Source organism: Siphateles boraxobius, unplaced genomic scaffold (genome assembly GCF_051911475.1).
Source record: "Siphateles boraxobius isolate OS27281-9 unplaced genomic scaffold, OSU_SipBor_1 25, whole genome shotgun sequence".
NCBI classification, from domain to species: Eukaryota; Metazoa; Chordata; class Actinopteri; order Cypriniformes; family Leuciscidae; genus Siphateles; species Siphateles boraxobius.
The window spans coordinates 7,530,755-7,548,196 of NW_027508866.1; the positions used below are offsets into that span (position 1 = coordinate 7,530,755).

General features: G+C 37.1%; 3 protein-coding genes across 8 annotated transcripts; 1 reads left to right on the forward strand and 2 right to left on the reverse strand.

Moving 5' to 3' along the window:
• Window positions 1-5,542: 5,542 nt before the first annotated feature.
• On the reverse strand, window positions 5,543-8,046 carry mis18a (MIS18 kinetochore protein A). The gene is made up of 5 exons (XM_077242302.1): window positions 7,762-8,046; window positions 6,944-7,010; window positions 6,715-6,837; window positions 6,506-6,608; window positions 5,543-5,751 (listed from the first exon to the last, which is right to left on the reverse strand). The coding sequence occupies exons 1-5, from the start codon at window positions 7,967-7,969 to the stop codon at window positions 5,674-5,676; spliced, it is 579 nt and encodes a 192-aa protein (XP_077098417.1). The 5' UTR covers window positions 7,970-8,046; the 3' UTR covers window positions 5,543-5,673.
• Window positions 8,047-8,073: 27 nt separating this feature from the next.
• On the forward strand, window positions 8,074-13,482 carry eva1c (eva-1 homolog C (C. elegans)). 6 transcript variants are annotated; one of them, XM_077242290.1, is made up of 10 exons: window positions 8,074-8,147; window positions 8,708-8,776; window positions 8,856-9,022; window positions 9,897-10,080; window positions 10,324-10,447; window positions 10,528-10,680; window positions 11,310-11,453; window positions 11,932-12,009; window positions 12,093-12,179; window positions 12,567-13,482. In XM_077242290.1, exons 4-10 carry the CDS (start codon window positions 10,030-10,032, stop codon window positions 12,983-12,985), a joined length of 1,056 nt encoding a protein of 351 aa, XP_077098405.1. In that variant the 5' UTR covers window positions 8,074-8,147; window positions 8,708-8,776; window positions 8,856-9,022; window positions 9,897-10,029; the 3' UTR covers window positions 12,986-13,482. The 6 variants fall into 6 exon arrangements, with proteins under 6 accessions (XP_077098405.1, XP_077098404.1, XP_077098406.1 ...); XM_077242291.1 differs by having other exon boundaries at window positions 8,076-8,147; window positions 8,642-8,776; window positions 9,951-10,080; XM_077242289.1 differs by having other exon boundaries at window positions 8,708-9,022; window positions 9,951-10,080.
• cfap298 (cilia and flagella associated protein 298) lies at window positions 13,329-17,122 on the reverse strand. Its single transcript, XM_077242299.1, has 8 exons — window positions 17,056-17,122; window positions 16,586-16,745; window positions 16,188-16,355; window positions 16,040-16,107; window positions 15,728-15,886; window positions 15,470-15,601; window positions 15,048-15,143; window positions 13,329-14,901 (listed from the first exon to the last, which is right to left on the reverse strand). The coding sequence occupies exons 2-8, from the start codon at window positions 16,722-16,724 to the stop codon at window positions 14,791-14,793; spliced, it is 873 nt and encodes a 290-aa protein (XP_077098414.1). The 5' UTR covers window positions 16,725-16,745; window positions 17,056-17,122; the 3' UTR covers window positions 13,329-14,790.
• Window positions 17,123-17,442: the final 320 nt, after the last annotated feature.

Here is a 17,442-nt window from a genome sequence, read left to right on the forward strand (position 1 = left end):
GGTGTTGACCCACAGACACAAACACTCTAGCCCAGATAAGTCTGCAGCTAAGCTGATAAAAGCTTAAGGACAAAAGAGGCTGCAAAGTATATTAAAGCAAAACTCTTTGTTTACAAAGGATGACACTCACTGAAAATCCTTTGGTGTAAAGTGATGAAAACAAGCTATGATTAAAAAACATCTGATTCAGAGTCATTCACAACAACAACAAGAGCTGAGGATAAATTGGATGCGAGATATGAAGATGTAAAACAACATTTAAACCAAACACCTGACTACAAACGATCATCCACTTTTATCTAAATGTTTTAGCTCTGTAACTGACTTAAGAACATCCAACCAGCCCTTACAACGAAATCCTGAGATAATTCCATGGAACAGTGATGACATAAAATAGAATTACAAAGCTACATCATTACATTCTATGGTAGTGAATGATTACCACATTCATCATGTTGCATGGAATCAATGATCCTTCAATGAATACCATTGTATTTCCCAGTAAATGTCCAATAAAACATTATAGTTGCTTTAATGTAGTCTTACTTTTGTAAGATTTGACCAGATTACTACTTTTATGGCTTTTGGTAGAGGAATATTCTGTTTTATACAAATTAAGCTCAATCGACAGAATTTTAGCAAAATAATTTTGACAGTGCCTCATTGTAACCCAGATTTTTGGTGCTTGTTTTAAAAAAAAAAAGATCATAATGTTTATGACAATCACCATTACGTTTTACATGCTGTTGATCGGGCTTAACATCTGTTGAACCCAGATAATACCAATACAGAAAACTGAATATTTTACTGTACTTACCTATTTTAACTAGTAAGTGCTGATTGACTGATTCAGTGATATAAATGTAAACAGGAACACCAGTCATGATGTCTGAGTTTAACACAAGAATAGAAGGGCTCCACAAATTTTGAGTTAACCTGCTGACATCATAACATGAGCTAAAGGTAGGATAAATAAATCCCGGGTATCCTTTAGTGTCATCAATATTAAACTACCAGGGCATGTTAATACGGCATCGTCACAATCCAAAACTCTGTGTCCAGGGTGTGCAAATCCCCGTTTACTGTTTGTTACATGGCAAAGACCATCATTAGACTCAGTCACCTCTCAATCTCTCAATCTGTTCTGGCTTAGACCCTGATTGAGACTAATCCTGTTTTCAATTTTTTTTTTTTTTTTTATCAGCTGAAGAGCATTTTCTTTGTGTCTGAAAAACAGCAATTAATACCATCCAGACCCAGTATAAAAAGGGGAGATGGGATTTTCAGGGTAGGTTTATTTTTGAAAAGTCAGTTTCTGTATAGATACACAATGTTTTGAGGGAAATGTTGTCACACTGCAAGGACTAAATTGTCACAATAAAACAATTACACAATCTTAATATTTGCAGCTAAATTTATTTATAAATCATTTACAAAACTTTAAAACAGTGTAATGTAAAAATAATAATAATAATAGGCCTGTATTCAATAAATAACCTAATAAAACTCATGTGATGACTTGCACTAATCTGATATTCATCCTTGTCCAGAGAACAAGCTACCTTCAGTGTGGTTTTATGGCGTTCAGCGGTTTAATCAACAACTATTACAAAACAATTATATTATAATTTTGGTTTAGATGACAGAAATCAACAAATTATTTTGAATTATTATTAAAATTGTTATTATAGTTTTAAACTAGATGTACGCATTTGGCCTATTAAATAAAATTTGCATACAGCATTTCTAACAACCTCATTCTGTTGTGTTACATCAGGGGGTTCGAAAATGTAAATTCTTTTCATCATAATTGCAAGGAATGTTGAGGCGAATACACGCAAATGAAAAGGCAGCTGTTTCATAGAACCTATACATGCAATTAGCATATTAGCAAGAATGGACTGGCAAATCCTGTTTTGAGCCACACTACTATTGGAGGGTTTGTCTCTGCACTCCTTGTGTCGATTGCTTCATGGGGTTATTTGCAATGAAGTAACCTTCGCTTAATCAGACTGTCAACATTATTGATTACCACCCCACCAGTCCTCCAGGACAAAGTATGTGTGTGTTTATGTCTGGACACTTAGATGAAGGTGGATGGGGTGGGTAAGATCATACTGAAAGTGCAGCGCATCAGCACTCCAGTTCAAGTGAGATGCACTCTGAGATTGCAGCCAGCATCCATTAATCAAAATGACAGCGGCGGAGCAGGTGAAAAAAAATTAGGCTATGGGAGAAAAATACATGAATTAAAAATTCTGTACAGCACAACAGCATGTACAGTTCAGTCATTTTTTGTTATTGAACAAATCCGTGTTTTTAAGTCTTTGAAATAAAATCACATACATTCTGGTTCATATATTTTACGTTTATTAATGTAATTTCGAGGTTTTCCTTCAACTGCTTTCCTTAGAAAATGCATTACTCAATGAGTAAATGGCTTCCTAGAGCATGTTGTTGGAGATCGTTTTGACTGACTGAACGAGTTGTTGCTTTGAGATTCAATGCAGTTTAGACATTTAATTCGTGAACGAGTGAGGCATTTCATTTTGATTTTTGTTACGTGAGATTTGTTGTCACGCATATTTTAATAAAAGACAATAAGATATGTTTAACCTTGAACGCTCTGAGTTGTTTAACAAATTGATTGAGTAATGGACTCAATGGTTCGGAACACAGAAATACACTCGCCTGTCGTAACAAAAGGACACTAAAGAAAACTGGAAGAAAACGAGCAAATCTGATATATTTTAGGTACCTTTAATCTTAAAAGTGAATCACTTTAATCCCACGAATATACCACAAACCCAGACGTAGTACTGAAGAAAAAAATGAAAATTGACCGGAAGTACATAGGAGGGCGGAGCCAGGATAGTCTTTCCCTGCCATTGACAGAACTTTCCATCATTATGAGACAACACTTCCCTGCCATTGACGTAATTTGAGACCGGTATAGCTGCAGGTCGGAGTAATAGGCTTGCCGAAATGAGGCATGCCGAAAGGTGAATTGCTACAACAGAAACGTTGAGTAATACATATAATTACTCTTTCCAGAAAGAAGGAAACAAGGTACAACAAATGACCGGAAGACATGAATGAAAGGCAAATGATGACACATGATGATATGGGCGGGGTGCCCACAGCATATAAATGTAGCCGCATGCGTCATTCCCTTTGTTCAGTCCAGCTCTTATGGACATAAGATATGAATATCTCAACTGGCATCCGCATGAAAACCTTAAAACCATGCCCATGACGTTTCCATGCCCCTCGTTGAGTGCACACACACTCCTCCAGCCAGAACCAACTCCTTATATGCTATACACATAGCTTTCTACAATCCAGCGGGAAAAGACGTCGCTTAGATAGCGGCTTCCCACTGACCGAGTTTAAAAAGATGACAAAAAGCTGGTCAGATTCGCACAGAACACAAAGCAAGTCTCCTTTCTTACTCTGAGTCAGAGACTTTACAGGACAGGCAGCTCAAAGGAGACCGCACTCCCGACATGACTTTAGGCGTATATGCCATTTTCGGGGCCCTCACTTCAATTCCAACCACCACCTCGGAGAAGCCGGGATCTGCTTGCTTGACAGAATCCTTCCCCCGACAGTCAAAGTTCTGCTTTCAGGGGCAGCCACGGGAACCTTGTCGTGAACACTACACGGACACTCCTCGGCCTCCACACGATCGTTCCAACTCTCCATGGCCCCCATAAACCGCGATCGCCATATCTGGATCAGCAACTGAAGACAGGAGCGGACCGTGTCTGGCCACTGCCCCACCGAGCATGCGCTACACGCGATGTACACACCGTGTCATCAGCAAATGGCGCAAGAGCGCGATATCCCAATCAAGTGCTGAGTGAACTGACTGAAAGGGAACACAAAACCCTAGCCCACACCCTGACAGACAGCTTTCACGACCAATGATAAACACACCGCAACCTTTCATCATGCCCATCAATCCAACCTGCAGATACTCACACTTGGAATTTTCCGGCTTCCATGCGTTCACGGTTATACCGTAGGGGGGCTATTACGCAACTTCTGAAAGAATAGAGATCTCAGGATCAAAACACAGGCAAAGGAGCAGAAACAAGCGATAAAAGCATTGCTTATGCACGTTGTAGTCTTTAGGGGGAAAACGTGATTTTCTTTGTTCAAAAAGTAGCTTTTTTTAATGAAATTTACTCGCATTCAAGTTTTGATTAAAAATAATGCTTGAAGCTTAGCTAGAATCCCTTAAGAAAATTTTACTGCAAAAAAAAACATGGTTAGTTAAACCATGGTAATCACAAATTAAGCATGGTTTTGCTACACTAACCACCATAGTTTACCATGGTATTTTTTAGTAAAACTGTGGTTATAAAAATGGTAATCCACAAAAAAAACAAGGTTAATACTTTTACTATAATAAAACCATGGTTAATTTAATAAGGGATAAAACTTTGTGTTTATTGTTTAAAAGCAGAGGCTTTGTTTTTTTTATTGATATATTGGATGTTCAGATATTCATACACCAAAATGCGTTCTTAACATATTTAAGTACGTTATCGTTCTTGAATTTGCACGGGCCTTTACTGAGATGAACCCCCATGAAGGCATGAACTATTACAGCTAGAAAGGATATAGGCTACATGTAGAGTTATGTTTCCCTCTACTGGACAAACAATACAAATGATGCAATAATACAATGTGGTATATGCGTGTTTTACCTCTGGTTCCTATTTTGAACACTACTGAGTAAACAGGCGGAACGGAGGAGGAGTTCAAAGACACAAGAATGAAGAGGTCTCTGCAGGCGCGGGAGAAGATGACAACACCCCTGCGAACGACTGACGCTCAACGTCATCAGACTGACAGACCGTCTCGCAAGCTGGTTGGCTGTCCAGCAAATAAGGAAACGACGGATGCAATGGCAACAGGCTCTGGCTACAGCATCTGCGCTTTGTTTCCATGGTAGCATGCCCCTTAGATACAGCTCTCTGGTTGGTCCGAGGCGCGCGAGTTCTCTGTTGTTATGCTACCCCAGCATTCGGGATTGGGGGCGCGCGCCTTCAGGGGTCTCTAGCAGTCTTTTTCCCGCCTCTTGGTGGAGAGTGTTGCTAGGCACATTAGACAGGAACTGTAAACAAAAAATGGCTTAAGCCACCCTGCCCCCCCTCCTCATGCACTATCCACTTGTTATTGAACCAGTTTTCCAGAGGGTTGGAGCAGGGATGTTTTGATGCTAAAGATAACATATCAAAAACAAACAAGTGGAGGGAAAAAACAACAACAGGTGTGATGCTTTACCATTATATTTACGTGTAGTCTCACCCTGTGCATCACATGACAACAAAACGAATCACTTCTGACAAAATATAAGATGGTGACAAACACATGCTTTCCATTAACAGTTTTTCTCTAACATACAGTACAGCAAAATTTAAAGAACAATAAAATGTTGTTGTCTCTAATATATGCATGTATTTAAATCCAAGGACATCGTTTAGAATGTTTTATTACATTAATAAAAGGTAGGACACTACAGATGTGTGTGTGTCATTTGCAAACAACTGTATAGTAAATGCACAACAGTCAGACAAAATAACTTACACTAAAGAGTCCAAAAAACTCATTCATGACAGACATAAGGAATTATTTTCCTCAGTCATAAAACAACAGCTCACATCATTTTTCAGAACTGCACTGGAGGTTAGTTTCAATCTCCAGTAGGCGTTGTCCTATTATCACAGCTAGGGATTTTATCTGCAAGGTATATTAGAAAAATGGCATGGGCATAAGGACATGACTATAGAATTTTGTATAATAAAATTAAATAAATTAATAAAAACACATAATTGCCAGAACACAATGTACCAGTACATATCTGAAAAATTAAACACACAAAAAATTCACACTATGCTGAAGACATTTCATCATCACCCACAGGAATCTTATTGTAAATCTTATCAGAGGTTTTCAATTGATTTATTTGGCAAACACATAAACATGGAAAATTTAATTAAAACAGACTGTCAGCACTCCCTTCTAGATCAAATTCTTTAACAGCTCTTAATATCTATTGTTTGCCGGACTCAGTGACCAAACAAAGAGCTCCTGCATCACCACAAGAGCGCCCTCTGCTGTTTACTTGTGCGTTTTAAAACAGCAAAAAAGGGGCAGATATTCTTTTTCTACATATTTATATCTCTTCTTTGTACCCCCTCCCCATACAAAAGCACATTATTATCAGAGATACATTAGTTTGAATTTATTTTATTAAAAAATATACATATTTTATCTAATGTTTTAAAAACAATGAATTTACCCCATAGTTTTATGCGATTTGTTTTATTCTTTTGGTCATATTCTATACGCACTCAATATTGGCATTCATCTCTACATTTGTAGTGCAAAAGAAATTGCTAATTTTTAAACAGAGAGAGTGACAATATTTACATCGGTTTACATCATACTCATAGATCAATAACTGAAACGGTCTCTAGGTGAACTACTTTACCTCTGTCATCTGCTGCTCCACAGTGTTCTGGTACTCCAGGGTCACTGGTCTGTCTTGTTTGTCTATTTCTGGCATCTGCTGGCCTGGACTGCCCACTACATAGCTATAGGGAGAAACAATCATCAAATTATGAGTTATGGTAAACATGCAAAAATTCCAAAAGAACCAAGATAAACAGCACACAAGCTTCTGCACAGTAGGCTACTTACCTTTCAATATTTTCAACGTTAAAGCAGAAAAGTGATCTCTTGAAATCAAGCTTTTTTGGGGTTGATATGTACATGATTCCCAATTCTGCACAACACCCACGGCAGGTGAGATTAACAACGAGGCTAAACGTGAGAGACAGTTTTACAGAGACATTGATTTCATGTTTTGGTGGTTAGGGTGGGAAAAAACACATCTATGGCATATACTGTATATAAACAAATATCTCACCATCCAAGCTCCTTTTGGGTACCAGAAACAAAGGGATCTTTCCCTGTGGCAATATTGTCAGTGATACCTGAAATTCAAGGTGCAAAAATTAAAACATTGCATGTACTAAAAACATTACTGTCACACTTTGTTCATGTGTTGCTCAATCAGTTTTCAGTAAATGGCTATATGTATAATTACAAGTTTTCAGCTAAGTAACCTTTGTTGTTTATCCAGAATTGTTTTATGCTATTTTAACAATTGCATGCAAAATTTTATATTTAGATGTAATCATTATCAAGTCAAAAAATAACATTAACCACCATTCAAAAGTTTGAAGTCTCTGACATTGAGGACTGCATTTATTTGATCAGAAATACAGTAAAAAGTTAACTGTTAAAAATTATTACAATTTACATACAATAACCGTTTTGTACTTTAACATTTTAAAACGTATTTTATTCCTGTGATGGCAACGCTGGATTTTCAGCATCATTACTCCAGAAATCATTCTAATAAGCAGATTTGGTGCACAAGTAACATTTCTTATTATTATCAATATTGAAAACAGTTGTGTTGCTTAATTTGTAAACCGTGTTAAAAAACTGGATTCTATGATGAACAGAATTTTCAAAAGAACTTGTTAATTTTTTTGTAACATTATAAACGTATTTACCGACATTGTTTTTGTCAATTTAAGGCGCCTCTGCTGGATAAAAGTATTCTCTTTTTAATCGTACTGAGCTCAAATTTGAAAGGCAGTGTATATCAACCCAATACATAACATGTTATAACCAGCACTTAACATACAACAGCAATAAAAATTTAATAATCTTTACGTTTGAGCATGATTTGGTTCTGCTCGTCATCACTGCCTGCCCAGGACAGACTGTCGCCGATGGGAAGCTTGCATTTGCCGCACATAAACACTGCTGGACCGTCGATTTCGCCATCTTCCTCCACTCTGCTGCTGCTGTCAGCGGCACTCTCGCAAACAGAGAATGTTTTATAGCTACAATCGCCCGGAAATTTAATTTTTCCAGCCATATTATTTTCAACACTAGTAGAATGTTTTCAAACGTACGCGGGCAGCTGTACTTCTGCTGATTTGCAGTGAGCGCCTTTAAGAAGAGAAGAGCACAGCGCCCTCTGCTGCAACGGAGTAACAATTTCACTTCATTATCAACGCGAGGTTCGTACAATAGCAGCCAGACGACCCTTCTCGGTTCGTATGGTTTTACCAGAATATTATAAACATGACCAAACTCTTAATACTCAGGCAATAAATTATTTAAAACACACACACACACACATAAATATGAATAAACATTTTTTGTAAAACCATCTGTTAAACTAGGCTGTATGTAGACTTTATAAAGGCTCAGGGGTCCCAGAAGTTTAGCTTCAAAGGCAGTCGGTTCAATAATTATATGAAATATTATTGATTGTAAGGGCGGTTTAATCAGATCGGTTAGAATATTGGTGGAAGTGCCTCTCAACTCCTTCAGCACTGCCAATTTTAGGCATTCACCGCCACGCCCCGTTCAAACGTGTTATTCCTCATCCTACTCAAAAATTACTTTCTGAGTGTCAAGAAGTCTCTTGTTACTATTTGTAGTCTTACTAAAGACCATACAATCATCAGTATTCGAATACATAATGCGAATGTCGCTGTTTTCAGGCACATCTGACTTGTTGCGCACTTGTTATTTCCCATAGGCTGCAACACAGTGACTGCGTCGCTTCGAAATGTTTTCTTTTTGTCTTTTCTTCTTCTGACTTTAGATTGAAACGATTCCGAGGATTTCGCTTTCCTAGACTTTGGCTTGGAAGGAGTGGGATGTCAAAGTCGTGGTATGAGAATAATATACTTTAGCGGGGTGAGATCCCTGGCAGGTGTGACGGGGATTCATGACAGCCTTTCTTTCACCAGCACGCGCGTGAACGCACGCGGCTTGATGCAGAAATAATTGAAGAATCTGAACATGATCTCAGCGCAACACCCGAGAAGCTGCCGTGCACCTAGGCTGTGTGTTCAAATACTTTACAGTGTTCTCATACTGTGGACCAAAGAAATGGACGGACTCTCGGATTTCTCAAGTGAGTCAATAATGATGATGAACAGTAAGACCAAAAAATATTTATGAGTGCAATTTTCAATAACAATCATAATGGAAACCGATTAAACTAATATGTACAAATAATTTGTATTAATTTAGTTAAATTGTTGTTTTTATTAAGCATACAATCTAAAATAAATACACATATGGATCAATGCCAAATCCTCCGTTATGGTTTCATCAATGTTTGAAATTTGTTATAACATTTCTTACAATATTTTTTCTTTAATGGCACTAAAATGGCATAGATAAATCATAAGCTACCCAATAATTGAATTATTTATTAAACAATTATAATAACTTTTACTAATTTAAAAACTTTCATAAATATAAGACATGTGTATGTGAAATTGTGAATACTGGAGAATCACACCACCTATATAGACACTTTTGATGTGAAGTCTCACAAAAAAAATTACTTTAATTTTGAAAACAAAAAGTAGTTCATTGTAGAAGAGGTGTATCCAAGTAATATTTTGCATGTTTTCTGAATCGCATTCAAAATGTATGTATGTATGTATGTATGTATGTATGTGAGTATATATATATATATATATATATATATATATATATATATATATATATATATACACACACACTGGACAATTACTCCATTGGAATCCCACTGATAATATATTTTTAATGAACTTATTAGATCCATTACATTCATAAATACTATATACTGGACAATTACACCATCTATAGACACTTTTGATGTGAAGCCTCACAAAAAAATACAAATAGAAGAGATGAAATAATATTAAGCATGTTTTCTAAATCGCGTTCAAAATGTATTTTTCATGAACTTATTAGTTCCTCCCTCCCAAACCCCTTTCATTAGATTATCTGTTTAGGATCATCAACAGTCAGTCAGCTCAAGTCTGTGATGGAGATCTCCTGCTCCTCAGGTGTCCACGACACTCCACCATAACTATTCAGTCTGCATTTTATGGACAGAGTGAAACTCTTCCCGGGATCGTGCCAGGAATGAGATGCCAATGGCGTAATCACAGCTGTTCTGCTACCACAGCGCTGCAGGTGAGTAGCCTGAGCCTTGCTTTCAGGAAAATAGACCTTTAAGTGTGCATCCACTAAACACTAACTTGATTAAGTCATTTTAGTACCTTTTAAATATTCCCACTGAGACTAGACTTCTGTGGCAGATCTTTTTCACTTCTGGCTCAGAAAATATTTTCCAGAATCAGGACAAGGCTATACTACATTTTCCCTGCCTTTTGTATAACACACAGTCTATGGTCTTTGATTATCCCTCTCTATTAGAAAGTGCTCTCTGAATGCCAGGGTCATAGAGATTGCCAGTTCCTGGTTAATCATCAAGTCTTTGGCAGAGATCCTTGTCCTGGAACCCCTAAATTCCTCCATGTATCATACAGGTGTAAACCTAGTAAGTATTTCCTTCTCTAAAGCCTTAATTGATTATTTCTTCCTCAAATATTTGCTCCTCTAATCATTTTTGCCTTACAGCAGAGCACAAGAAGAGAGTAACATGTGAGGGAGATCGACTTCTGCTGCACTGCAAGTATCCAAAAGTGCTGAATATCTACTCTGCCGTTTATGGTAGACCGCTGGAGGAGAAAGACTTGTGCCCAGCAGAGGAACGAGAACCTCCACCATTTGGTACAAAGTTAATATGACATTGATTTAATGGTAACTGCAACTCGCTTGCAGGCAGAACCTGATTTCACCAAGAGCAAGATGTTCCTGGATCAACATCTTTGTTGATCCTGGAACAAACTTCCAATCATCCAATCAGATTTGAGGGACAAGATCAGAGTTTAGACTCTTTTTCAGCACATATAAAAACCACTATTGCCAAAGTGCGATTCATCTGGCTCTATTTGTTTACCACTAGCGCATGCTGATGACGTTTTATTATTCTATACCAACTTACTTCGCATCCTACGATACAATTGGTGTCATCATCATCATCGTACAGTCTACATACATGTCGTACCCTAGTTTATTAGATCCATGTCGTACAGTGTGATTTGTTCTTATAGGATTGCCGAAATCGCACTGTAGTAGGCATAACTCGGCAAAATCAGGACGTGTATGTCCCAAAACAACAGAGAATGCAAATAATATAATACTAACATGCTCAAATAATGCATAGCTGGTATAACAGAATAAATAGACTAATTTTTGCATTGTTAAATATGAGTCCATGCAGTCTATTTATAAAGTTCTTAATTTGATTTGAAGGACATTTTTTTCATTTTTGTGATTTGTTTTCTTTATTTTCCCAGAATGTCTTTTTCATGGAGCTGGTGATGTGGTATCCAAAATCTGCTATGGCAAACAGAGGTGTTTGTTTACTGTAGACCAGGAAAATTTCAAAGACCCCTGCCCTCCTGGGACAAAAAAGTATATAACCGTCCTTTATGCATGCGGTATGAACGCTCTTATATCTATAAGAATCTTCCTAAAGCAAAGCCTATTTCAGTGTGATCTTGAAATGTCTTGAATTTTTTTTTAAAGTTACTGCATGACATGCATATCTTCATGGCATGGCAGATTTTAAATTAGTTTCCCATTGATTGAGAGTGTGGGAAAAGACTAACATATGGCCTTTGTGTCATCTCAGATTGTTGATTTACCCGTCTGTTTTCTTCCCGGCCTTACATTACAACCAAGACAAAAGTTGTTTGGGAATAAAAATAGGGAATGAGCCTGGCATTTTGTAGCTCTCAGGGGCTTCCTGTGTAAGACTTCCTGTGATTGCTTTGAATGCCAGGCTTTTGTTACTGATTGAAGGGAGAATCAGTTAACAGGAAAAATAAAGATTACTCATCATCGTCATATTGAAAGATCCTGGGAGATACCGACTGGGAGTTGGAAGTTGTTAACTTGTACTGTGCCTTTTTTCAGTTCCACAAAGTTTACTCAAGGAGGCTGATCCCAGAAGTTTCCAAACTACCTCAGTTCCTAACCAGAGCACCAAAAAAGGTGACAGTACACCATACAGTTCACTTTATATAGAACTGTGCAATGGAGGTAAATTAGCAATTAAAGTGTCTTGTTATTTGTAGGGGAACAGCCAGTCATAAGAAGTTCAAAGTTTCCAGAGAACAGGATTATTGTCAGCAATTCTTTAATGGCATATGTCTACATTACAGGTAAACTGAAAAATATAAAATGTCTTAAATTGAACATTTTTTATGATCCCAGTCAACATAAAGTAGCACAAATAGAGGGAATATAATTTAAAAGAAAAATCCCATTAAACCGAATGTTTACTCAAAATGGTTTATATAGAATTCTATAATTAAATAGAAAAATTGTATCATTATTTACTCACCTTTATGTAATTCAAACCTCTATGCTATAAGTTCCCCCATGCAATACAGAGTAGAACTTTTAAGAATCTTCATGTATTATTTTATTGAACTGTTTATGAACTGTTATACTGAAAATATTATTTTTGTGTTCCTCTGAAAAAATAAGGTAGTGATTTTTTGTTGTTGTTGTGAACTATTCTACACAAGTACTTTTCTCTTTCTCAGAGCATCCGGAGATGGCAGGACTACTCTTCACGTCAAGTGTTTGCGTGGGCCTTCTGATTGTTCTGATAGCGGTTTCAACGCGGCTAACCTGCAGTAGACATCTAAATACACCTAGACCATTTAGGAAGAAGAGTAGAACAACCAATCTGGAAGAGGAAGTGCCAATGAACCAGGATACTGATGAGGAAGAAGATGAGAATGAGAAAGGGTCACTGATGGACAGTTCTAACCTGGCAGAGATAGACGGGAAGGTGTATTGCTGGGAAGATGTGACGTACACTACAGAGGCAGCAGAGCTGATGGAGAGACTTGAACGCAGAGAGCTTGTGATTCAGGAAATCAGGATGAACGCATACCTCAATGGAAACACATGCATCCTGCAGTCATACATGCCAGCTATTACACAGAATGTGCAGTAGCTGTAATTTCAACCAAATGGGAGTTAGGTTTTTGAATGTTTTCTGTTACCAAACCACTGAAATGAAAGGTTAAAATGTGTAATTTCTACAACACTTTTGCTAATCAGAACTGCCAAAACAGTCTTCAAACAGGTTTCCTGAACACTCTCCTCATCTGCTATTAGTCAGCCAAACAAATGGCCCTGCCCCAAACTCACATTATTTGTTGAGCTAATGGTGCTGTTGTTGGGCGGCTCAAATATCAAATTTTAAGACATTAAAACCGGAATGTCTTTAAAAACACTACCAGGTGCCTTACTTTAAAAAAAACTGATCTGGCACAGAGGACATAATAACTGACATGTTTTAGTGGTTAAATGAAAAGTTTATTTATATAAAAGTAGCTGTTGAATAATATATGTGGTATTAAATGTGAATACAAATTAAGATGCCAAAACATTTTTAATTAAAAGTGTATTATATTTAAATGTACAATAAAAAAAGAAAATGAACACAAACAGAATGTTCTTTTATTACACATCACACTCAACTTTCCTCTAACCTCTTTCTAGTGAAACCACATCTCCCAGTACTGTAACCTCTCTTTTGCCTTGAGGAAAATAATATGTTCAGTAACTCCTCAACGCTCTCCAAACTCTGTGGTGCCACAGCAATCCTGAGTGCGGTTCAGAAACATCCTGTCTTTAAACTGCATCAAGTTTCAATTGAACAACTGCCAGAGGCACAGACAAAGAAAGGAAAGGTGTTGCATCCTTTTGCCAACGAATTAGTACAGAGAAATCTTGTCTCATGCTTGCATTACACACACATTTACATACAGACACATTAATTAAAAGATTAGTTCACTTCAGAATTAAAATTTCCTGATAATTTACTCATCTCCACGTCATCCAAGATATTAATGTCTTTCTTTCTTCAGTCGAAAAGGTTTTCCAGGAAAACATTCCAGGATTTTTCTCCGTATAGTGGAATTCAACAGGAACCAGCGGGTTAAAGGTCCAAATTGTAGCTTCAAGGGGCTCTACACGATCCCTGTCGAGGAATAAGAGTTAGCTAGCGAAACAATCGGTCATTTTCTAAAAAAAAAAAACTTAAAAAAAAACGTTTTAACCACAAGCTCGTCTTGCACTAGCTGTGATGCGCCACGCATTACGTAATCACGAAAGGTCACGCGTGACGTAGGCGGAAGTACAGACCCTAGTGTTTACAAAGCAAACGTGCAAAGACTAAGTCAAACGCCCTTTACAAATAAAAAAATAAAATAAAAGGGAAAACAACGATGTCTGACGATTTTGAAGTTGGAGGACAAAATAAGATGGAGTTTTTCACCTACGTCAAGCCTGACCTTTCCAATGTGACTACATAATGCGTGAAGTCGTGGACATGCATTTGTGGTTAAAAAATATATAAATGTTTGTTTGTTTGTTTTTTAGAAAATGACCGATCGTTTGGCTAGATAAGAACCTTATTCCGCGGATGGGATCGTGTAGAGCCCTTTGAAGCTGCATTGAATCTGCAATTTGAACCTTCAACCCATTGGTTCCTGTTGAAGACAACTATATGGAGAAAAATCCTGGAATGTTTTCCTCGAAAACCTTAATTTCTTTTCGACTGAAGAAAGAAAGACATGAACATCTTGGATGACATGGCGGTGAGTAAATTATCAGTAAATTTTAATTCTGAAGTGAACTACTCCTTTAAAACCGTTCATATGTAATGAAGGCATAAAAACTGCTGTAGAAGAGTTCAAGGTCTCTGATGTGCCAAACAGTCATTGTGGAAAAGCCGTGCTTTTCTCTGTTAATCTATCTTGGGCCCCATTTGATATTTGTGAGTCCCTGGAACTGTCTTTTTAGGGCCTGTCTATCCGACCAATTGGACTGAAGATGTGTGTCATCATCTACCTCTTCTAGTTTCTAGAGCAAAACAGACGAAACAATGATGAATGCTCTACAATAATAATATAAAATACGTACACACACACACACACACACACACACACACACAACAATATACAATGAGGATATATTATAAAAACAAAAGAATCAGAAGCTTCACTAACTTTCAGTTCTTCCTGCCTCTTGTAATAGTGCAGCATCATCTGTTTTTGTTCATCTTCACCTACTAGAGGTTCTCGCGCTGGTGCCCCCTGGCCTCTCTATAATGAAAACGAGAAGATGGTGATCAGTTTTCATTTAATGGACCATGGCCAAATTTAATTATTTGCAGATACGTTCAAACACCAGCGGCCGGTTGCATCAATTAGTTAGTCATCAATTTTCTTTTTCTTTAAGACTGTTCATACATTTTTTAGGCCAGATACATAAAATTTAGATTGATCTGATACAGAAAAGTAAGACTGATTACCCCTAACTAAGGGCTAGTTGGTCATACTAGTTTTTAAAACACAGTCTTAACATGTTTATGCAACTGGCCCCAGATCAATGTCACAAAAAATAACTAAAATTCACACCGAACACTTACTTTCTGAATTTTCACTATAATTTTCGTTTTCTCATTTTTCCCAACATAATCCTGCAGCTTTTTGCCCTTCTGCAGTTCTTTAGATGCCCACCACAGCTGAGCATCGTCATCTGGGATCACTTGTAATGAGGCCTGCAGTGGAAAGCCAGTATTCATATCAGTATTACAGCTTTTGTTATGTTCATCAAACAAATAAAGGGTATGTACATGTACAAGGGTAAGTAAATTACATCATTTTAAATTTGGAAAATCTCATACCTGTGTTCCAGTAAGATCCTCTTGATTTTCAAACTCCATCCTAATTGGATCGTGTGGAGGCAGTCCCATTGGGTAAACTATCATAACAGCTCCTCGCAACTGGTCTAGAGCCTCTTTGACCATATCCATGGTAACACAGACATTTGCTCTTACTTGTTTCTATAGACAGAAGAAAATACATATATATATATACATATACATACATATATATATATATATATATATATATATATACACACACACACAATAATATCAGAAGGGTAACAATGTATTGAGGTTTAGAAGTATTCTATATTAAAAACAGCTTCATACGTTTGAGATTAAAGCCTTAGCTTCCTCCATTGTTTTCCTTAAAACATCTTGCATCTTCTCATTTGGAGCTAAATGGAAAAGCAAGAAACAGTTATAGCAATTAATGAGACAATGTAAACTTAAACTTTAAATGTGACAGGATGACTACCATGTCCATTTCGACGTCCAATCTCATCCTTCTTAAACTCAGCACCACCGCTGGGAACGCAGCGGTCTTCCCATTCATCCTTTAGTTTGAGCTCCAAGATCTGCTCATCAGCCAGGCCCTGCATATTTGGTGGAAGAGAGATCCCATGATCTGCCAGCTCTGGAATTTCTATGGAGATACAAATGAAAAGTGTCATGGTTGTGCATTTTTACACTTGTGAGTACTTGATTTATATAATTTGTTAACTTGTAACTGTCACTGACAAAATACATGCATTTTTAAAACCATTTATGTATGAAATTGTAACTTAGATCAAGAACATAAATCGGCTAAACCTAAAGAACATTTGGCATTTTTACTGTTTTTCACCACAAACATACACACAATCATTATCATACCAGAGCAGATCCTGTCCACTTTTAATCTTCCATTGTAGACCTCGCTGATCTGCTGGGACAATGTCTCAATCGAGACATCCACTGTAGTATTGAAGAGAAACTGACTCTCATCTCCTCGTTTGATGTGCAGCTGAACCATCTCTCACTTGCTGAATCAGTCCTGTGCAGGAAGATTATAAATCTGAGATTTGAAGGGAAAGTAGATATAAAACCACCGGACGACAAGGGAGCAAGGGAGACGTTTGAGATGTCGCGCAACTCGCGCGTCACTGTGTTTGTGTGTGTTGCCATGGCATCCATAACATCGCGTTTCCTATGCGCGTTTCAAGAATATTCTAGCATGTTGTGCGGGCACGTCGCAGAAATTGTGATTTTGAGGCATGAAAGTAATAATACAGGTAAAAGAATAGGAATAGATAAATAATTATTTTAAACTGATGTCCACTATTAAATTATAAAAATATACTTACTCTTTATTCAGTGCACCAACAGACAGCAGCTCGATACTATTTCCACAGGAAGTGGCTAATTCAAAATAAAAGTCTCTTTAAACGCTTAACGTTATGCTTCACCATAGAGTCCGATTATAGGTTCACTAGTATCTAGTTTCATACAAAGTAGTCTACTTAATTAATTTAACGCTAATTTTAGTTTTCAATAATGCCACATACTCATGCGCATTCACTTATATAATATACATGCATGATAAATATTCCATAAAAGAGGTAGAAGTTACTAGATCAAGTTACTCACTGGTTACTAAGGGTTTATGATTTATTATAATTTATATTTTTTAATAATAATTTACATTTGATAATTTATTTATGATTATATAAATTACATGTATAATGCATTAT